The sequence below is a fragment of the Nothobranchius furzeri genome, chromosome 2 (assembly GCF_043380555.1).
Source record: "Nothobranchius furzeri strain GRZ-AD chromosome 2, NfurGRZ-RIMD1, whole genome shotgun sequence".
NCBI classification, from domain to species: domain Eukaryota; kingdom Metazoa; phylum Chordata; class Actinopteri; order Cyprinodontiformes; family Nothobranchiidae; genus Nothobranchius; species Nothobranchius furzeri.
Genome location: NC_091742.1, coordinates 4,472,716 through 4,496,574, shown reverse-complemented (window position 1 = coordinate 4,496,574; position 23,859 = coordinate 4,472,716). Strand labels below are relative to the sequence as shown.

Below are 23,859 nucleotides of genomic sequence, written 5' to 3'. Positions count from 1 at the left end.
CCGGGCGGTCTGGCATGGATGTAGGAGGAGAGAGGTGGGCCTGGCACTGGGTCCCCCATTCCAAAATGCGGCCCTGGGACCAGGAAATCCGGGGGTCGTGGAGACGGAGCCAGGGAAATCCCAGGATTAGAGGAGAGGAGGGAGCACATATGATCAGGAACTGGAGGGTCTCTCGATGGCCTTGGACAATCATCTGGAGTGGCTGGGTTCGGTTTTGGATCGGATAGGGTTGGAGGGGCCTACTGTCCACCGAGGTCACAGGCACAACTCTCTCCAAGGGGGTCATGGGGATCCGTAGGCGCTTAGCCAGATCCATGTCCATAAAATTGTCAGCGGCCCCCGAGTCCAACAGCGCGTGCATCTGAAGTGAGGTCTCACCATGAAGGAGGGTAACATGAAGAAGGAGTCGATTTGAAGAGGCGGGGGCTGAAGGTGACCCAGGCTGAGCGACCCCGATACTCAGTGGGTTCCTTCGTTTCCCAAACGTAATGGACAGTTCAGGCGTCTGTGGTGGGAGGAGCCACAATAGGCACAGAGACCCTCGCGCCACCGTCGCTGTCTCTCCTCTGGAGGAAGGTGGCCTGATTGCATGGGCTCATCAGTAGAAGCGGGTCTGGGAGCAGGCGTGGGGGAACGAGGAAGAGGGCCAGGTGCCCTGGATGGGCGAGTGAAGGGCTTGGGCCGAACCAGAACCCGCTGATCCATGCGCAGCGCCAAATCGACCACTTCATCCAGGGTCTGGGGCAGTTCCTTTCCCGCCATCTCATCACGGATGTAGGTCGCCAGTCCCTCCAAGAAGACGGCTCGGAAGGCAGAGTCATCCCACCGCAGCTTGGCGGAGATGGTGCGGAACTCCGACGCATAAGCGCACACCGTGCGCTCCCGCTGGCGGAGTTTTAGGAGTTGTGTTTCTGCTCCCACTTCGCTGCTGGGTGGAACAAAAGTCTTTCTGAGGGCGGACACAAAAGCAGCATAGTCATTGCAAGCCGGTGATTTGGAATTATAAAGCGCAGCGGCCCACTCAGCCGCGCGTCCGGAGAGCAGGGAGGTGAGATGCGCCACCCGAGAGCGCGCAGTGGGGAAGCGCCCTGGCTGGCACTCAAACTGCATGTCGAGGGTGGCGAGTAGACCGTCTGGGCTCCCCGTCTCTCCGTTCCACCTCTCTGGGAGACTAAAGTGCAGCCCCTCTGTTGGTGGAGCGAGGGCTTGCTGCTGGAGAGCATGGAGGGCTGTGGATAATTGTAGGATGAGATCGGTCTGGGAGTTTTGTTTGGTGTGGAGCCGATCGATCAGGGCGTGGAGCTGAATGAGTTCATTTTCCATTTGCTCCGTCTTTCTTTTCATGCGCTCGAACTCCGCTGGATCTACGGACTCAGTCATCCTGTCACGATGGTCGACTGGGTACGGGAGTTGAACTCGGTAAGGATGTTTGACGTCTGGATTATTCGGTAGAGAACTCTGATCAGGGGTTTCAATGAAACGATGACTGAGTGAAGAGCCGGTGCGGCGTCTTCCATATATAGGCTTGGGTGTGACTGGGAGAATGCCAGGAGTTCCCGCGAGGAGCTTGCTGGGAAATGTGGTCCAAGATGGAGGCCGGTTAGCTGGGAGAGGCCGGTTTGGGGGCTTGGGTTCTGACACATAGAATCCTAGAATCGTCTGATTAAACACTGAGACCAAGCAGATTGATATTCTATATTTATATAGAGTATAACAGCTTATTGGTCATAAGTAGATGTAATAGATTAAGCTCTTAAAGCACTCAATTTACCAAATCCTACACTTTTGTAAGTCATTCGCCCAGCCAATAATCTACTGTGACAGCAACAGGCGCAAGACCCCGAGCCAACTCATGTAGTAAGAAACATGGTGACAAATATGGCATCCCCCAGAGACTTAGACCCACACCCTATGTATTTTAGACTACATTTTTTTTGGTTATGTTACGGAACTGCCAAAATTTTTCAACGACTGAAGATCTCGTCTCGTCTCGTCTTCCTCCGCTTATCCGGGTCCGGGTCGCGGGGGCAGCATCCCAACTAGGGAGCTCCAGGCCGTCCTCTCCCCGGCCTTGTCCACCAGCTCCTCCGGCAGGACCCCAAGGCGTTCCCGGACCAGATTGGAGATGTAACCTCTCCAACGTGTCCTGGGTCGACCCGGGGGCCTTCTGCCGGCAGGACATGCCCGAAACACCTCCCCGGGGAGGCGTCCAGGTCCTGACCAGATGCCCAAACCACCTCAACTGGCTCCTTTCGATCCGGAGGAGCAGCGGTTCTACTCCGAGTCCCTCCCGAATGTCCGAGCTCCTCACCCTATCTCTAAGGCTGAGCCCGGCCACCCTACGGAGGAAACATTTCGGCCGCTTGTATCCGCGATCTCGTTCTTTCGATCATTACCCAAAGCTCATGACCATAGGTGAGGATTGGGACGTAGATCGACCGGTAAATCGAGAGCCTGGCTTTCTGGCTCAGCTCCCTCTTCCCCACGACAGATCGGCTCAGCGTCCGCATCACTGCAGACGCCGAACCAATCCGCCTGTCGATCTCCCGATCCCTCCTACCCTCACTCGTGAACAAGACCCCGAGATACTTAAACTCCTCCACTTGAGGTAGGACCTCTCCCCCGACCCGGAGGTGGCAAGCCACCCTTTTCCAGATAGTAATGGTCAAAATGACACACTGTCGCTTTAAAGAGCAAGTCACCCCCTACCAGAGATTTACTCTACTACCACTTCCTGTTTAAAAAAATGCAACAAAGGCTGTTGCCTTGCAGACCGAGAGGGAGGAGCCATCTAACAAATATACACACACACAGGCTCACAATGACTTTCTAACATCATAATGTACCAGCTAACATCACAGTGTACCTCTTAGCCAGTAGTGATGGCAGATATAAATTCAAATGCAGTGCAGAGGTTTTACCTGACAACTGACACTGACAGTTTTAGGCAGAAAATTAAAATTTTAACTAAGATTAACTAAAGTCCCAAATTATTGACTACACATGTCTACAACACGATTAGACACTCATTTATATAGTTTATCAGCAAAACAAAGCTGATTTGGGGGCAACTTGCTCTTTAATGAAAGAGAACTTCCTTCAGACACTTGCGTGGGTTTTGTGGACAGAAAGTGGATGTTTGCAGAGAAGCAATAAAACCAAAACAGAAAGAGAGGGCTAAATTTTAATGTGGAAGCTCATCCTCCGATATTCCGGTGTGACCGGACACACAAGGTGTTCTGATTGTTTTTGCAGAGCTGTTTTGTGACTGTGAGCTTTCCTGTGAGATTTCCTCCCTCTGCTCTCAAACATCAGAAGCTTCTTGCTTGATGCTTCAAGGGATGAAGCTAAAAATAAAACCATTATTAGACTGAATAGATACCATGTTCTGTTCAACGGTGGGTTCAAGGACACCCTTTCTAAATATATCTCATCGTGTACCGCAGGGAGTTCTGACGCTGTAAAGGTCAGGATGTCATTCATCCTCTCAGTGTGTGAGGATATCCCATCTGCAGCAGCCTGGACACGAAAGGAAAATGTAGTGAAAGGTTAAACTGAATGTTCACCAAGAATGAGTTCTGTGATGATCCAATTCAAACACATCTAAAAGGTTTTAACTTTGGATATTTTAAATCTAAACAGGAGCTGCTGCTGAGAGCAGCAACCCAGCAGTTCAGAGGGATGAGGTTGCCATAGCAACTTGATCTGGTCAAATTAAGAGAAGGCAGGACTTATAGGAATCACTTCTTTTTTTTTTGCTTTTTGCATCATCTCCACAGCTCGAATGTCACAACGTCTTTTTTCTAACTCATTCATGATGACAAGAGGTTTTTTTATTGAATAAAATTACCTTTTAGTTAAACTCTCTTTTACCGTTTTGTATCATCTGGTCTGACATGATCGAGATCGGATTTAACTTTGATAAAATGGATCAGAGAGAAAGGAAGTCAACTCATTCTTCTCGACTTTCCACAAATCTGCTTGGATGAAGAATAACAAGCATCTTTAGTAACGACCTTTAGTGACTCCACCTCCTCGTGGACGGTGTCCATGACTGTCTTCTGGACATCTGTCAGGTCAGCTGTAACTCACTGACCCAGACTGAGACAATTTAGATGTCCAAAGTGCGGTCTGGAGGCCATTTGTGGCCCTCTGTTATTTTGTGGCCCCCAGCTGCATCTGTAGAATGATGACCTTTGTTTCTCCAGCAGGTTGCTGATGTAGAGTGATACTTTCAATTGTTTTTTTTTCTTTTTACTAATACGTCTATTCTTGATCTATTTTAGGAGTAAAAATGAAAACCATAAAATTAATTTCTTTATTTTTTACAAACCATTTTACAGGTGTTTCGAGGTAATTATATGATCGACGTTAGCCTGGCAAACCATCCTGTAAATAAATACACTGGCCACTACCCAAATCAGTCGTAGTATTTAGTGTTTTAGACTGAAATTTTTTTTTTATTTTATTTGTAAGCCATAATCAAACTTACAAGAAATAAAGACTTACAAATTTTTCACTTTTTGAAACAAGAATCAATTTTTTTTTCGTACAGTATTCTATTTTTTTAGACATCTGTATGTGACAAGGGTCACAAGGGACCACTCGGACCAAGCTAAATAAACCAATGTACTCCAACATTTTCACTACAGCAGGCCAAAAAATTACAATTAGAAAATAAACATGCTTTCAATGAGAAAATATATTTGAATGCAGGTCACAAAAATTTTTTCAAGACTTAAAAATATTATCAAATCACGGTAAGATACATCAGATCATTTGTTTTCCTTTGTTGAAGTTTGTGTAACACATATCCAGCTTATACTCAACTCTAAAGAGCTAACGTCTGCATTATGAATTCAGACTGTTTGCTGATTGAAGTGTTCACGCCAGAACAATCTCTGCCTCGCTACAGTCTCAGAATGATAGAAAAATCTAACTATGAACAAATACCCATGATAAAACCCCTAAAATCTAAAAATGCACATTTGATCAAAGAGATATTTGAGAAACCACAGAATGACTGGTCAGGATATTTTTTTTTCTTTTTACCTTGAGTGTTAAAATCCCTGCAGAACCACTAAATGTCCATCGGGACCCGTTCACACAGAAAACGGCCCAGACGTCTGACACAAGCTATCAAACACAGCTGAGAGCAAACAGGAGCGTTTAGTGACTTTAACACAGGTGCAAACAATGATTAATCAGCCACGGTGTTAAACAGTCTCATTAATGGAACAGCACTCAGCTGAAAACACGACTAAAAGCAAAACTGATGTTGGAGAAATAAGTGAGATCTAACGAATGCTGTTTGTAAAAGTCTGAATAAAATATACTTAAATTCTAAAACTGTAGAGAACGATACCGGAAAATAATCAATCCTTGGAACAGTGTTGCCAACTTAGCGACTTTGTCGCCATTTCTAACGACTTTTCAGACCCCCTTAATGGCTTAATTTCAAAAAAGCGCCTAGCGACAAATCTGGCGACATTTCTGACCCCCCTCAGCTACTTTCAGAGGTGGAAAGAGTACTAAAATTTCCTACTTAATTACGAGTACCAATACTTTGATAATTTTTTACTCAATTACAAGTAAAAGTACTTGCCTAAATTTTTACTCAAGTAAAAGTAAAAAGTATCGTAAACAAAATGTACTCAAAGTAAAAGTTACTTAGTTACATTTTTGTCAGCATAAGGATGGCTACATCTAAGTAGTGCTAAATCACAACACCAGTTCACAATTCGCTTGTGTGTGTGCACGCACACTCAAACACGCACAGCTTGAAGGAGGGATTTCTATCCAATCAGTGAGAACAGGACGTGCACATTGATTGAACGAGGTTTTTCTAGGATGGTAAGTTTCAATTGTGATTCAAATTATTCTTTATTTTGAGAAAAAATAAATTTTTTAGATGCCATCAGCATGTGAGGTGTCTCAATGTTTTTAACATGAGACACCTCACATGCCAAACATAACACATAACAAGCCAAATGCAGTCAAACATTTCAGATGGACCGTATGACAGCTGCTAACGTTGGCCCTGCCCTACTTTACCTCTACATTACAGTTCCTTTATCCATGTCCATCCTAGAGCTCCTCTCTGACCTTCATGCTTATTTAGAGCAGCTGATTTTTAAAGCTAGCAGAGTTCATCCTTGGTGGTGGGTTCACTCACTCAATCAACCCTTCACCACTGAAATCAGTTTGTTCATTCCAATCCTCCTAAATAATCCTCCAATCATCCAACTGGAATCCTTAAGGGTCCCATAACGTCCATCCTGTCAGAACAGGCCTTGGCAGCCCAGGTGTTACTAGAACTAACGGTGTCTCCTCACCAGCGTGAGCCTCCAAACTGTGAAGGTTGGACTCCAAACATGAACTTTAAATTCATGCATTTGTCTCCTCTTGCAGCACTTTAACATGTTTTAAAAGGCTTCCCAGACCAAAGATAGGTACAATATAAGATAAAACGTTATCATAAACACTGTAGAGACGTCATTATTTATGAATTATGAGTTATTTTCCTGAGTCATTACTTCAGCCAAGATATAGGATGCATGGATTTGATGAAACCATGCTGTCTCATGCAGTCCTATATGTGTAACACACACACACACACACACACACTGCAGCATGTTAGAATCATTTGAATGACTAGTTTAACTACACTGAACTACTTTAGTAATAATTTAATCTCTTATTCTGGAGTAAAATAAAGAAACAAGCAAAATCATCACATATCTTTGGCATCAAGGAGCATCTTCTGAGTTCAAACACAGGGATGGAGCACAATGTATACACCTGAACAGTATCAGGATGTTTTAACTCACAGAGGCCTGCAGGTCTTCTGTTTTATGAGCAAAGCGCTGAGAATCCGCTTGTTATGAGCGCTAAACGTTATTTTGCCGCTTCCGTGTGGAGCGGTAGGGAAACACAATTCAAACATGGAACCGAGTCTGGCTACTGAACCGAGTGGAATTGTGATGACGTCACACCGGTGCGCAGGGCTGGACTGGGACAAAAATTCAGCCCGGGCATTTTGACTGGAGACCGGCCCATCACCTGGTTTTTTTTGGAAAAGACATTAAGCCATACGCTGTTTCTGACACACACACCAATATTGGTAATATTCATGTATCTATTAAACGTAAACCTACACCATCCTTCCTATCCTGGTATTCTAAAAAGTAGGACTGGGGGTAAACGATTATTTTTAAAACGATTATTCTGACGAATAGTCGACTATTCTAATGACTATTTAGATGATTAATCTAGCGATTATTTTTCTATTGCACAATTAATAAAAACCAAAAAATCTCAAATAAATTCCTCCAAAAAATTGATAAATTGTTACTGTAAGAGAATAAACACTACAGGCCTTCCATTTTGTGTAACACTGCTTTTATTGTGTTGTGGTTGGTTATGTTCTGGTGACATGTAGAACTTGGGAGTGCAGGCTGCTGCCTGAGAGGTGGTTGGAGATGGAGTGTCTCCATGCTGCTTTGTTTTGGTCACTTATGTACGTGAGGCGAGTGGTGTTACGATCCTTCCTGGGGAGTTTGGCTCGTGTGCAAAAAGGAAGGGACAATAACGGGATTTAAAAGTTAAAATGATGATCAGGTTTATTAACAAAAAAAAAACCTAAGTCTTTCCATCCACAGGTTGGGAATTAGTAAAACTAATTCTGCCTGTGGGGAATTAAAACAAAAGTACAAATAACCTGGGATGTACCACTGGGCAAAGATTACAGGGTGGTTCTGGACCAAAATAAGGATTTCCAAAGGTCCAAATTCAAAACTGGGTGGTTAAAACAAACTCAAGGTGATATTTTAAACTAAATCTGCACCACAAAAACGATGAACTCTAAACCAAAACATAACAGCTTATCCAAACGCAAGAAGCTGTTAGCGAAAATGCTAACAGTAGCTTTACCAACGTTAAGTTCAAGTTACCAAGTTTAAATAAACCAAAACTACCGGATCTGACGTCGACGAATTTTTAAAATCGAGCCGTCAACGTCATTGATGCGTCGCCACAGCTCTAGATCGTACTGGTGCAGTATAGAAAATGTGGGGAAAATGCTGACATCATATACAGTATTTACTTCTGTAACTACAACTTTGTAGCCAACTTTACCTGCAGATTAGCGATGCATCTGAAGCGACAGAATCGTCCTTCCTTCCAGAGGATCAGAAAGAAAATGATCTGCGCATGTGCGTGCAGCATGATCACGCTACCCCCACTGACCAATCAAACCTTTTGTGGGTTTTCACAAGTCCATTATTTGAGATAGCCACCGGAGATACATAAAGAGCGACCGCTTCATCCGCCATCCTGCCGCATTTCGGCAGCATAAAGCACAAGTCCAGATAGTCCAAAATTGATGTAAAAGCCGTTTCAAACGAGCTGTAGCCGTCTTCTTCCACTACGTCGCATCATCCCGTCCACCAGACAAAAAGAGGGCTTTAATTGGCCCACAATGCGGATAAAGCACTATGAACGACCCACCTTTGTGGACCAATTTGAAATCCCTATAGAGGGATTGCTGCTAGGGGCTGCGGAGGTTTCAATGGAGCGTTGTTACCTAGCGGTAACAACAAGCTAACACCAACAAGAGCCAACTAATACCAAAATAAACTACAAAGTAAAAAGATTCACGCTGTTGGACAAAAAATATTACTTACAAGTCCAGGAGCACCGAAGCCAGGTCGCAATCCGTCCTCCTTTAGCTCCCTCAAACTAGTGTACATCACGCCGATGTTTACTCCGAATTTAGAGATTTGCTTTGCCTCCAAAGACATTGCTCTCTTATGTCTGCTTCCAGCCTCCGCCATGATGCCAGAAAACTTTTCTTCTTATGCTTGAACAGCGGCCTGAAAATGCTAACTGCTAGCATAACAGCTAACAGCCTTAAAGAGCAAGTCACCCCCTACCAGAGTATTACTCCACTCCCAATTTCAAAGTTTGTAAAAAATTATCTACTGTTACTTAAAAGTAGCCTCGCGGTAAGACGGTCCCCAGTTGGAAGATGGTGACGTCGTCAACAAGAAAAACTTTCAAGAGGCATCTTTGATAATCCAGATAAAACCGGAACTTGATATAAACAGAGTAAGGAAACGGTTATGAAAAAAGGCTCACGTTGGTCTAGAATATGGACAAAACAGCAGCTTGAGTCCAACTAGCACACAAAGAAGTCAGTGGGAATTCTGTTATGGAGACCTGGATTAAGAACCTGTTGGTTTGGGGTTTGTTAACAGCTAGATGGATTTACACAAGCCGTATCACTTCATCCTGTTTGCTCCGTTGCGTCACATCTCAGGTACAACCAGATCTTAATCCTACCTGCAGAGGAACAGGAAACCGTATTTCACTGCAAAGACAACATCTGTGCTGCCAAACTGGACTTCCTCTGGGCCTCTTCTCTCGTTTCACTCAGCATATTAAATTTGACAACTTCCGTGTGTTTTCTGTTGTTTTTATGCAGGAAGGAAACACCTGGTAGCGTGTGTGTGTTCCCATTAGGAAGATCTGTTTACGTTCATGTGAAGCCGTGCTCTCTAATACGGAAAACCAGCAGGTACAGAACATGCATTAACAAGAAGAGACCCTCTTTTTCCTTTGAAAACCACCGGACAGCTGCTCACCTTCAGAGACCATCAGCTGCAGCTATTGTCAAACATGAGCGTTAAGCTTCTTATAGGGCCATTTCCTGATATTTGCTCACTGTAACACAGCTAATCTCCAAATTGTACTCTTTGTGAGCAGGATTTCATCAAAGCAGCAAAAGTTTTTACATTTGGGGTGTGATGGGGATAAAATGAAGCCAAAAAATGAGGGAATAATGCTAAAAATAAGAGAGACAGGCAAGTTTGTCATCATCTATTATGATTTTTTTATATCCAAAACTAGATTTAAACACATAATACACAACATCATCATTAGTTTCATGATCATGTTTGGTTAAAAGTATAAAATCTATTAGGACACAAGCATTAGTTGTCAGCTGAACACATGCTGAGTGTTATAATCTCTGCAGAGTGTTACATAAATTTAACACTTATTTATCAGGAGCCGGACGTCCTTACACTGAATTTAATATTGTGATGTCTTAGTGCCTGCTGTGAAGAACTTCATTACATATTCTTGAAGCGATTCCCCGCTGTTTCACTGTAATTGGTGAGAAAACGTTTGATAAAAAGTCTCAATAGCTTGTTTTCAATCCAGGTGAGGCTTAGTAAGCCAAAGGTCATTGTTTGAATCAGAAGTCGCGGTCCCAGCCAGAGAATTCCTCCTCCGCCTTTGAGTGGTCCTGAGGAAACTGATCAAAGTTGATGTAGCAAGGACCCTGAAGGAGGACAAGGATTTTATTCATTTGGAGTTACACATCAGACTTAATATCTCATTTTTCAGAAGTTAAGATTCAAGATGTGGAACACTGGTAAAATCAATACATGTGCAGTGGTCTCTAGTAGGAATAAATGCCTTATAAGTCATGTTGGGTGGCAAAAACACTATTGCACCATTTCCAGGAACTAGAAGTGAGCCAAGTCACAGCTGAGATTCATACGGCAGGTTATGATGTCTTACTTCCTGATATTTGGTTATCTTGGCCCGGATTGGATAACAGCAACGCGACTCCACTCTGACTTGTAATGTTGATGTTTATTTTCTCCACGGAAAAGTCAAGCTTGGAGGAGTTCTGTCATGTAGTGAAGTTGCTAAGGCTAACGGTTAGCTTCTACTAGCTGGGATGTGCCCTCCTGGACGCTAAACCAACCCATCATGAGTCAAGATGGGTGAGTCCTTGACTGTTACGTGACAGTGTCTAAGACCTGTCAGGCTTTTCAAATCTTAGAGTTTCGTCGTCTATTTTCTATCAGAAGCAAATGCAGGAGACAGGCGTAGGAGACTATTTTCATGCAGCATGCATAAAAAACTCAGAGTGACCGATTATAATCAGAAATAATTAAATAAATAAATGTTAGTGTCACTGTTCCACGCCTGTAAGATAAAAACTCAAGCAGCCAGAGTGGTTTTTGCACTATTTTAACACTTATGGCACATTTCAGTTAAAAAATTCAAGGCCCACTGCTGCTTCGTGCCATTTGGCAGAGCTGTAGACGTCTTGGTAAAATCTTAAAACTGACATCACGCACAATCTCAAGCAATATCCCCAGATCTCATGAAATCTGTTAGCAATCAGATTATGTGTTTTGTATGACGTTAAAATGTTAGCTGGTGAAATTTTAGCTCAATATTTGTAAAGCTGAGTAAGTTGTTTCCATGTTTGGAATCAGGTCGATTAGTAACCGTGCCTTTGTCATTAACATAGTAACAAAGTTCATTCGTGTGCTTTTATGGCTTGCCTTGCGGACGAGCCGTACTGTCGGAGCATCCAGCTGACCCATGCGCAGCTTGTGCCAGTTCAAACTGCTGAACCACCTGAGACGGAAAGAAGGAAGAGGTTCTAGATCAGTTATCAAAGAATGATCATTTATTGAAAGGCATAAGCAACCGCAAAGATGTGAAAACTTGCATCGCACGTGTTTCACAAAAACACCGCAGGCAGTGGTTAGTGACTGATCAAAAGAATGAATCTTTGCAGCACTGATGACACGTTGCCATGGTTACCTGTGATGCCGGACATCTTTGATGCCATTCTTGGTGTTTCCTAACCTCTGACCCGGCCGGGGTCTGAGCAGAAAAAACAACGTTCAGAGAGAGGAAAATGCTTTCAAACACTTCATGTACTGCTAATTTAAATGCATCCGTTTGCAGACGTGACTTGTAATTCACGCTCTGAGACGACTGAATGAAATACAGAAACATTTGCTTGGTATTCCAAACATCCAGCTTCATTTGTAATGAAGTATTTGCAGCAAAGAGGCAGAACTGCAGCATCATTTCTATGCATTTTCTAAGTCTAATTCCTTTTACCTGCACAGCTTGCTGATGATGGACTTGGCTGCCTCACTCAAATAGGGTGGATACTTTAACACTCCATCCAGAATTTTAGCATAAATCTTCTGTGGTTCCGAGCTTGAGAACGGAGGGCTGGAATTGGGGAAGAAGAAACGATAAAATAAAATCAAAGCAAAAAGCTGAGATTTTACATTTAAACATTTGATGAACAATGTCCAGATATCAATATTATATCTCTGCTTCCACCTGCTGGTGAGCTTGTGCATAAAGTGAATGTTCATGAACTAAATTGTGTTCGGCAACAAGCTTCTGAGTTACCTTCCCACCAAAAGTTCAAAGATGAGGATTCCCAGGGACCAGAAATCAACTGCAAAGTCGTGTCCTTGATTCTTGATGATCTCTGGGGCCATGTACTCAGGAGTTCCCACAAACGAGTAGGTTTTCTGCCCTCGCACCAGCTCCTTTGCAAAACCAAAGTCAACCTAAACAACAGAAACATCAACACTTAAATCCTCTAGACTTTTAAAAAAGGGTCTTTTTGCAGTTAAAAGTTCCCACCAGTTTGATGTATCCTCTCATGTCCAGCATCAGGTTCTCAGGCTTCAGGTCTCGGTACAAGATGCTCTTCTTGTGGAGGTAAGCATAGGCCTCCACCACGCAGGCGGTGCAGAACATGGCAGTGGGCTCATCAAAACGCCCTCTAATAGTCATGGAGAATATTGTAAATTATTGAAAAGTTCTTTATTAAAAACTTAATATTCTTTCACATAAATACATCACTGCTTGAAGGCCACAATATGCAATGAAATGTGATGACAGCATCACAGATTTTGCAGAAACGCTTTAAAAAAACTTTCATTTATTATTGTAAATTAGCAAAAAGTTCTTTATTTCCTCTTACATTTCTTTGAGTTTGGTCCAGATCTCCCCGCCTCCACAGAACTCCATCACCATGTAGATGTATCGTGTGTCTTTAAAAGCTGCATAAAGCCTGGAAGAAATTTTAATGAACTTTCAACAGGAATTTAATGTTTTAGAAGATGGCTGGGAGCTCAAGGAGACATACTTAACAATGAAGTCACACTGGGTGACTTTAAGGATCTTCTTCTCAAACAGCATGTGTTCTTCTTGCCTCTTTGCAACAATTTGCTTCTTGCTGACTCGCTTGATGGCGTAATATTTCCCATGATTTATTGTGGTCATCTAGAAATAACAACAAAAAAATGACTATCAAAATATGAAATCTATCATTCATGGGTTGGTTTGAACTTTTGAGTACAAATGGAAATGTTTTCCAGCACAGAGAAAACTTGGGAAAAACACCACGACTCACCAGTTGCACGCGACCAAATCCTCCGATTCCGAGGGTGACCGGATCCCCCTGATAGCGACCTTCCTGGTACAACACAGGAACCAGATCCTTAAACCTCAGGTAGGAGCTGGGACTGCGCAGCACAGACACATTTTACTGAATCATTCTGAAAAACTCATTTGTGGTACTTACACTGTAAGAAATTAAATGTTGAATTTACTTAACCAATCATGACAACTGCTTCTACAAAACTGAACTGCATAAATGTAAAGAGTTACAGCCTATTGTTAGATGTTGCTGAGTTAAAAGTAAATAGATATTATTCTTTACATTTAAACAACAAGGTTTAGGCCTGGAATATACTTGCTTTTTAAACTCGTGTTGGCGCAGGCAGCAGGCTGCGTCTTTGTTCACATACTTGCTGCTGCACTGCACTGCACGTAGTACTGGAGTGTTCCACTAGGGGGCACAGTCGAGTACTCAGACTGGATAGAGAGTCGGGTTTGTGGAGGACAGCCAAAACAAACGTGGCATCAAAAGAAGAGATCAGTAACTGGTTAATTTTGAGATCTCAGCAGAAAAGAAAGACAGAAAAGGTAACAGATGGTATGAAAGACCTCTAAACCAGAGACAGAGTGACCATGGTGAGTGTGCTTTGCTCATTTTGTCAGCTCCGCCTACTGGTTACTCGTATATTGCAGCGTTCCAAAGTGTCGCATTCATTTCGGGGGACACAAAAAAAGCAAAACTTCAAATCAACGCAAGTTATGTGAGGCAGCCATTTTAAACATGCGTTAAACAACATTAAAGAGCAAGTCACCCCCTACCAGAGTATTACTCCGCTCCCACTTCCTGTTTGAAAAATGCAACAAATGCTGTAGCCTAGCAGACCAAGAGGGCGGAGCCGCTAACAAATACACACACACACAGGCTCACAATGACATTGTGACATCATATGGTACCAGCTAACTTTCTAGGGTACCTCTTAGCCAATAACAATGGCAGATTTAAATTCAAATATAGTGCAGAGTTTTTACTTGACAATGGCACAACACTGACAGTTTGAGGCAGAAAATTAAAATTTGAACAAAAATGCACTAAAGTGCTAAACTATTGAGGCCACGTGTCTGCAGCACGATTAGACACACATTTATATAGTTTATCAGAAAAAAGTTTATTTGGGGGTGACTTGCTCTTTAAAAAGCAAGTATATCCCAGCCCTTAATGAAATCTGTAGACATAATTTTTATTTTTTACAGTGTATTTACCAAAGGTTTTTTTTTTAATCTGTCCACCGATCCTTAAAACACACCTGCAGCACGAAACATAAGAGTAATTTTTTTTTAAACACAGCTTCCCTAATTGGGCTGAATTCAAGACAAATCCAGATGAAAAACGCATCATAAAACCTTCTGAAACTTCATCCATGAACTAATTTTGATATGATCATCCTATTTAATCAGGACTAAAAATATTTAGCATTGATTTAGCTTCATCAGTTTATAATTGACAGCTGCTCACCTGGACTTCTCTGGAGCTTGTGCCTCCTGCATCTCTTTGGAGCTGTAAGTTAAAAACATGTCAGTAGAAAAATAACTGGGCCTGTTTTTGTGTTTCAGTATCACTCTGTTGGCAGAAAAGATTCAGTTTTGAAAATCTGCGGCATTTTTTAACACATACTCATCAAAAAGCTCCAGGTGCTCCACAGGAATTGTCTCTTCAAAAACTCTAAAAAAAAGAAAAACGTTAAAGGGATACTACACCGTTTTACAAATCAGCTGTGTTCATGATCTAAAACATGCAGGAAACGTGATAGAAGCAGACTCCACCAGTCCACAGGTGGTGGCTGGGCACTCTGAAGTTGCAAGTGCAGTATTCTGGCTAAAAAGGGCAGTAGGAGTCTGAGTGGCATTTCATTAACCCTGTAAAGGGTCATTTTAGCACATAGTGGCTCAAGAAAATGATTTAAAAATATGAAAAAGTTGCATAGTATCCATTTAAGCTGTGCACCAGTCAGAAACATTCATTTTAAGTGTGAAAGACATTGTTTCTGATTTTAAAACTCACTCCTTATCGATGGAGAAACACGTGACAGGGCCGTCTGCCGTGCAGGTGGCAGTTCGCAAAATCTCACTGTAACATAAACAAAAATTTACTCTGATCATTGTTAGACTGTATTGTTGAAGAATATATCAGCTGCATATCTATGCATTTACTTTCAAAATGAGCATTTTCTCTATTTTGTTTTAGCATCGAATGCAAAGAAGAGCTGACCATCATTTTAGGGACTCACTTCAAGAACACATTTGTCAAAATAGTATTTTATGCAGAAAACTATATTAAATAATGACCATGATTCATATTTTTACTATATTATTCATTTGTCTGCTGGGAAGCTTCACAGAAACTACTCATCAGTCATCTGTCCCACAGCAGAGGGGTGTGCTGATCTGTGGATGTTGCACAAGGATCGCCTAAAGGGATGATGTCATATTTCCATGGTTACCGTATCAGGGCTTGCTCCCCGAAGTGTTCCCCTTTTCCCATCCTGCGAATCATCTTTTGGTGTCCGTTCACATTTTTGGTCACCAGAACCTGACCCAGGAACACACGTTAGAGTAAGGAAACACACATTTTTGTTTCATATGTGGGTTTAGATACCAGTCTGGACGTCAGACTACCTCTCCTTTGAGGATGATGTAGAATGTGTTTCCTTCTGTTCCTTCACGAACGATAGCATCTTTGTCTTGAAACTTTACCTGGTTGATACGAAATAAATTATAAAGATCAAAACTCAGAAGGAGAGCAGTGTTGTGTTTGGGTTAACTGCTGTTCCATCTGCTTATCTTACAGGGAGTGAGTGACACTGAGGTACGCACCTCCTCCATGGAGTCGATGATTTTGGACAACTGTATATCGTTCAGGTCCTTCAGAGTACGAGACCTGGTAAAAAGTCAGAAACAATGACCGACATGATAAAATACCAAGTTTTAGAGAACGAAAAACAATCATTTCAGCTGAAGGATCCACAAACTCACGTCTTCAGGAATCCCATGAGCTGCTCCCGTTTCTTCTTGGACTTGTTGGTTATGATGGTTCTGTAGGTCTGTCGCTCCATGCACCACACATGCACAGATGTCTTTGCTGTCAGCCAGGAAAACATTTTAAATGTTGGGATCAAAAATAGTGCTGTCTTACTCTAATTATTACAACATGTTTGAAAGAGATAGCATTTATTAACAAAGTACACTCTAAAAACTAAATGTTGTACTTACTGAAACAAGTTATGTCAACTGGTTCCACTAAACTTCATTTCTATAATGTGAAGAGTAATATACATTTACTTTTAACATAACAATGTAAACTCTTTACATTTAAGAAATTAGATTTAGTGGAAGCAGTTGAAATAACTTCATTTTTGAGAATGTGGAATCAGGGATGTTTTGATTCATTAAACAACACCTTTGGCTTTCCATACCCCTCGCAGCCATGCCAGCTGCATTGTTCTTAATCTGTTTAACCCTCTGGAGGCAGGCACCTGGTTACTCCACACACGTATTTCAGGAGCGTTTTTTAACTCAGAAGCACCCCTGAAGGACTTAGTTTTTCGTCCTTTTATCAAAACTTATTTTGAGCCTGAGAGGGTTAAAGATATACGTGTTTTCAAAGGATGAGTTATAATTAGTCATTTAGGATTAGGGTTTGGGCCGGGGTTGGGATAGGGTTAGAGCAGTGGTTCCCAAACTTATTTAGCCGCGCACCCCCTTCTATGTCCCGACCATGTCGACACACCCCCCAGCCCCCATATATATCAGACGTCTAGCTAAACAGACAGGGTTAAAAAAAATATGATCGACCTTTTCCCCCATCACTATCATTTTTTTAATAGTAATTAATAAACATTCAATACCATTACAATTTCCTTCGATTTAATTTTAAATAAATATTTAGATTGCCCAGGTGGCACATAAACAATGCAATTTAACGGTTTTCTTAAAGTAGGAACGTTTAACCCGTGGCCAGAGCGCTCTCCTTCCTTCTGCTCTGCGTAAACCTGAGCTGGTCACCTACTTGTGCGTAATCAAATGTCTATAGGGGAAAAGATGGAAAAGATATAGCCATGAGGTTCACTTTTGCCTCAGACCGACTTATTGCTGTTTCATGGTGTGGCTCAATCTGCGATCCGCTGCCACGCGGACTGGAATAACAAATGCTGCAGTAACATGTAGTCAGGTTCGGAGTCACTGGCTGGAGCGGACCCGACTTTAATACGTCATCCCAAAATAGAAGCTAATATCTTAATTTGACCTGGAATGATAAATGTTATAAAACCTCTTAAAAGTTTTTATCACAGAGGAGGCAGCGCTCATTTCTGTCTTGTGTGTGTGTGTGTGTGTGTGTGTGTGTGTGTGTGTGTGTGTGTGTGTGTGTGTGTGTGTGTGTGTGTGTGTGTATGTGTGTGTGTGTATGTGTGTGTGTGTGTGTGTGTGTGTGTGTGTGTGTGTGTGTGTGTGTGTGTGTGTGTGTGTACGCGCGCGCGGCACAGCTCCATGAGCCGCTCCAGTCACCGCGTCTCGTTATTGGCGCTATTTAAACCAACGTTGTAAAATTACTTCTGCCCAGCCCAGATGTGCTCACATGTGCACCCGTGAGCCGTGGTTCCGCTGGAACACGTCTGACCTCTGACAGACGCACTCTGAACTTCAGATCTTCAGCGCGCTGTTAATAGCCTGAATGGGAATAATTTCTTGATTTATTTAGTTACATCCACAATGTTCTGTGTGTGAGGTTTACTATGTCAGAACACCTGCATGAGACAGGGTGTTAATTACAATCTGCCAGAATGACTCACCTTCAGATTTCTCCAACACCGTTAAAGATGATCAAATACGGACCATATCGGCGTGCGCAGGCCAGAGCGCTGAAGCTCGGCGCATTGTAATTATGAAGCTAGGGCACATGTGGAGGACACACACACACTCACGCGCAAAAATATACTTGTTTTCAATTACATTTATTGTGTCCACTTACATTTTCTTAGGCCCACCCACAAATGAGTTTCTGGCTACGCTAATGGTGACATATGACAGACTTCTCTGAGCTCCGCAGCCATTACACTTTTCACCTCGCGCACCCCCTAGCGGCAGCTCGCACCACACTTTGGGAATCCCTGGGATAGAGGTATCGGTTAGTTTTTAGAGGGCTCACCTCTCATTCAGACCTTGCTGGTAAAGCATGGGTTTAGGGTTAAACTGAATCTAGTTTATATGTATGCTGAGAGTTTTCACCATGATGCAGCCGTTTAGTCAAATTGTTGTTCCAGTATTTCTGGTATGGTATAATCAACCACTGTGATGAAAGCTCCTCTGCTGTTAAACTGGTTCATAGTTCTGAGTCTATAGTGACAAGAACAAGTCAAATAATTAATGCATGTCTCCAGTTTTGCTAACAGCCAGCTTTTAAAGCCATCAAATCAAGTTGTCATGGCAACAGTGCCGCACAGAGGTGCTCACTGCCATTATTTTTACTATAAGTTGTATAAATATTCTATTGTGTCCTTTTTTCTAGAAGGATCATTATGACATCTCAAAAGGGACGCGTGCGCTCTGAAACACACAAATACAGACGGGTCCATTTGTATTTCACATAATCCCATTAGAGATTATCCGAGTTTTACCTTTGACTGTTGCTGTTCGTTTGCAGTTGTACAGGATGGCTAACTCTCCAAAAACATCCCCCTTGCCAAGAGTTCGCAGGTCTCTTCCTGCCTGGGTGACAATGAGGTCACCGTCTAAAAAAGGAAAAGCAATTCTCATTTACTGAAGCCTTTTTATTCAAATTTATTATATTAATATCGGCATCAGAAACAGATTGAGACAAGCTCAGGTGTGTTCTCACCTGCCACTATGTACATGCTGTCTCCTTCAGACCCCTCCCTGATGACTTCCTCTCCAGGTTTGAACTTAGATGCCCTCAAAAGGTCCACCATCATGGCTATCTGCTCATCATCGAGGCGGCTCAAGAAGTCATTCTTCTGGATAGCTTTGACGATCAGACTCGTCTCACTGGTGATGGAGAAAGTTTGTCTTCAAATCAGATCTTCGGGATATTAAATGAGCCAATAAAAAACTACTCGGGTAAAAACGTCCCATTATTCGCCTCAGAAGTATTCGTAGCTAACCTGACCGACTTTTTGACCCTGGTGTGTGAAATCTCCAAACCCTCGGGAATCGGTTCTGGAGCAATCACAGCAGCACGGCTCTTCCTAAACTCTGGTTCGGTCTCATTGCTGTTCGGGCAGGAAAACTCTGCAGAGGTTCAAACAGACAAACAAGGATCATCAGCTGGGATCACTTTAAATGTGTGCAGGTGTGTGTGTGTGACCTCATACCAAGATCGTGGTACTGAGTATGTAGTTCCTGCAGGAGTTTCTCTTTCTCTCTCAGCCGTTGTTCTAAAGATGAAAAGAATATTCAGTGGACAAAATAACCATCCTTTAATTGAGCATAACATTGTGGATACTATATTTGTTTCACCTCCTCACTCCCAGGAACATTGTTTAAAGCACGCTGTTATACATTTAACATCAAACAGTACACTTTAAAAAATTAAACAGAATTTAGTTAACCAACTTGTGTCAACTAAATGTAGCTAAAGAGCAAGTTCACTGGAAAACAGTTTTTTATTTGTTATTTTTTTAAATATGATCGGTCACGCCGAGTTTCACATGCAGACTGAACATGAAAATAGTCTTCCACCCATTTCCTGCATTAGCTGCTGATAGAAAACGGACGGGGAAACGCACAGATTGGAAAAGCCACTCAGGTCTATGCCACACTGAAAATTAGCATTCATGGACTGACCCGCCTTGGCCCGCGACAGGGAGGCTGTTGTTGATTTAGCGTTCGGGAGACAGTAACGTCTCGGCTATTAGAAGCTAACCGTTAGCATTAGCAACTTCAAAACACGACAGAAATCCTTCAGGTTTGCGCTACTTGTAGAGATAAAACATAAACATTGCAGTGTGGACGGAATCAGCGTAATACTGCCGCCATGGTGTGTCTTATGAACACGCTGTGGTAACGTGGCGATGCGGGGGATTTTGTGCAATTCGTACTGCCACGCTTCGTAGTAATATTGCCACAACGCCAGACTTGTGAATGCATATTATGCCTTGGTGGATCAGAGGGTGGTGTCCTGTTCACGTGCAGAATTACTGCCGAGCTCTGGCAGGAAACCATTGAAAATGAAAGTAAAAACAGCAATAAGTTTCCCTTTTGTTAACAGAACCAGCTGAGATGACAGACTGAAGCGATGAGGAGCTCCGGGAGCTTCTCTCCATTAGAGCTGGAGCTCAGATCATCAGACCGTTCACAGCAACTGTGGACGACAGACACCTTTAGGAGCAAGGACTGAGCGCGGCTTTGATCGCAATAAAAAGCAAGTTATGTCCAAGATAAACAGAAGTCTGCGGCTTCTTTATACCACCGTCACGTAATGTTTTATGAAAAAGGACACGAATGAGCCACATTGCCACCATGGTCTGACCACTGATAAACAGCCAAAGGCTCCCTGATGTCGCCTCAGCGTTGCAGCTGATTGGTGGCATTGTTTTCTAAAAGAGGCTGGTGGTAGAGTTATGTTGCTGTTAGCCAATCAGAAGCAAGATGTCCAAATAACATGAATACTAATGAGTTACACTACTTTTTTCTATCCCCAACTCCTCTGGCTAACATACATCCTCAAATAAAAGCGCCAGAGCTTTTTTTTTCTTAGAGAACAGAACAAGGCATTTATTCAGACTAGAGAGACCACAGCAGATTTATTGAAAGAAAGAGTGAATGAGAGCTTTAAATGTAAAGAGTGAAATACATTTGCATTTAACATAACGTACACCAATTACTCTATACATTTAGGCATCTAGGTTTAGAGAATAGGTAGGCAACCCTGGTCCTAGAGAGCCACAGTCCTGCATGTTTTCCAGCCATGCACGAACTTGCTGCTTCTAATTGGCTGAACACACCTGATCCAGGTAATCAACAGTAGGACAACAAGCAGGACGGCGGCTCTCTGGGAATAGGGTTGCCTACCCCTGGTTTAGAGGAACTAGTTGACGCAACATGGTTGAGTAAATTCAACAGTTTGATTTTAGAGTGTAGTTTCAGCATTGTGTTGATTATGGTGCATGCTCTTCGATGCAATGGATTTTAAAAGTTCAGAAGTCAAACTTCCTCTTTCTACTCATCTGAGGCTTGGATGCAGTTTTGAGGTAGGATCAAATTTGTTAAACTCACCCAGGTCTTTATTTTGCCTCTGCAGCTCCTGGTTGATGACACATTGCTTTTCCAGTTGCTGCTTTAGATCCTGTAGCTGCTTCTCCATCACTACGGGAGGGGGGTTATGTAAAACAAGAGAGTGTTTTTGGGCTTTGAACCTCATTGCAGATACATAACATTGTGCTAAACATCTTGGTTTTATATGGTTTTAATCTTGTTTTCACTAATGCCCTGATTTACTTCCACTGCATGTGAAACTGCTGAATAATGCAGACTAATGATGGACAGCCAACGGGGTGTGCTGAATGTTAGCACATCCTGCTGCTGTTGCAAAAGATATTTTCAGCTGTTAACCCCTTCCATCTTTCTGTTTGCATAAACTCCTGATGTTTATTTTCCGCAATGATATGAAACATGATGAATCCTTGTAATAAATCTGTTTGCACAAGCTCCACAAACCATCACCGTTTTCATTCTGCCGAGACTAGATAGTGTCACCGTTGACGGCAGCTAGAGTTACCTTGAAGTGGTTTTCTGACTAATATACTAAGTCAACCCCTCATTGAATGAGCTGTCTGCTCAAGATCACCGCACCCTCCACGTGACCCCGAATTATTACCGCCTCACCCTGAACATTGGACAGCTCCGAGATTAGACAGGATGTTAAAGGCAAATCATAAAGTTACGAAGCAATCAAGCCACAGGGAGATACGAAGTCTGCTTCTTTGATGAACAGAATATGGCACACAAATAGAAGTCTGCATCCACACATTTTCATAATGTAAGACCTAAATCTAGTGTGATTTAAAAAAACTGGGAAATCCTGCAGACGTGTGTGAAATAAAATACAGAGGTTTTCCTAGAGGTGTTTTATTATCTGGAACCGTCCACAAAGCACAATTTGTGAGCTTTCTAGGAACTCCATACTATAAAAACACACTGAGGACAGATTGGGTGATGACCTTTAGTCAACATTTAATTAAAGGAACCCACAACACACATTAGCCTGAGGCACCTGCAGGTAAGACCCGTGAACACACTGCTGTTTATTCATCCTGCAACGGAGACGGTTTGAACTTCTCAGGTAAACCATTAATTTGACCCGTTACGTTAGGAATGATGCCGATATGAGAGGTGAGCTGTGCAGGAATTTTAATATTGATGGCTAGCATTACTCTCGTCCAGCCTGCACACTTCACGCTTCCTGCTGTTTTATTAATAATTCATGGGAATGTGTAACTACAGCTGAATTCTCATAAGGCATACTGTAATAAAACATCTGTTTAAGATGCCCTCTCTAACGAAGCTTTATTGCTTTATGACCACCACGTGTAAATCATTTTCTTTCTGCACAACAATGTTTTTAGCTTTAATCATGTAAAGAAAAAGATTTGGGTGATATTATGAAACGTGTAATTTCAGCACATACACATACATTTTTTATGCAATTCCAGACCAAGTGTGGACAGCTAAACTTACCTGCCGTCAGGTGTGCGGTCAGAGGAAGAGATGTTCAGCCTAAATGGGCCGCATGGATAAAAGGAGCCAAATTATGTACCTGAACTACTCAGAATCTCCACCAGAGCTTCTTGCTTCTGTTTGGCTCTAAAGGAGGAACACACCATGCAGCCTGCAGCCCCTCTGGCATCACTACCAATACTGTTTTTGTCTTTCTACCTCTGTACGCTTTTCCAGCTTACATTCCAGCATCTGTCTTTTTATAATTCTGTCCAACTCTCCCTCAGCCTTTTCCTCGTCCCTTCTCTTTCCATATCCATCTCAGCTGCAACAGGACTCAATCATTAACCACAACCTGAGGCTCCGCCCATCACACCAGGTGGGAGCGGAGGATGGAGGAGGTACAGTTTCAGAGGAAATAGGAAATTTCCTGTGGAAAATCATGCTGACAGATAACAAAATAGTTTATTTGAGACAATTTGCTCATAACTCAAAGTAAAATGTTAATTTGCAGCCATACATTTTTGCAGTCTGAGGAGTCTGAAAATGTTGTAATGATCTGTTATTTGGTGTTGAGTTTTGCAGAAACTTAGTCAAGGACAGTGGCGCCCCAAGGGGTGGCCATGACCACTCTTGAAAATTTGTTGTCCACCCCACTGGCCACCCTAACACCATCCCCCATCCCCCTTAATAAATCCCATTCATATTCACATACCTCATATATTATTCATTTAAAACTATACATTCATCTTTTTTTATTAAGACATAAATGTCAAAGCCAATAAATACATTTATTATAAGATTTTAATTAGGGGTGGGACTCAATTAAAAACTAATCTAATTAGAGACTTTGTGATTAATTAATCTTGATTAATCACATTTTAATCGGTA

At 42.3% G+C, this 23,859-nt stretch overlaps 1 protein-coding gene across 1 annotated transcript; it reads right to left on the bottom strand.

Moving 5' to 3' along the window:
* Nucleotides 1–9,864: 9,864 nt before the first annotated feature.
* prkg3 (protein kinase cGMP-dependent 3) lies at nt 9,865–23,315 on the bottom strand. The gene is made up of 22 exons (XM_054747950.2): nt 22,990–23,315; nt 21,529–21,618; nt 19,626–19,688; nt 19,416–19,542; nt 19,133–19,299; nt 18,912–19,025; nt 16,273–16,378; nt 16,114–16,177; nt 15,916–15,993; nt 15,741–15,829; nt 15,302–15,367; nt 14,915–14,962; nt 14,756–14,797; nt 13,256–13,367; nt 12,989–13,125; nt 12,824–12,913; nt 12,481–12,622; nt 12,241–12,404; nt 11,938–12,054; nt 11,632–11,694; nt 11,367–11,442; nt 9,865–10,345 (listed from the first exon to the last, which is right to left on the bottom strand). Exons 2-22 carry the CDS (start codon nt 21,614–21,616, stop codon nt 10,259–10,261), a joined length of 2,040 nt encoding a protein of 679 aa, XP_054603925.1. The 5' UTR covers nt 21,617–21,618; nt 22,990–23,315; the 3' UTR covers nt 9,865–10,258.
* Nucleotides 23,316–23,859: the final 544 nt, after the last annotated feature.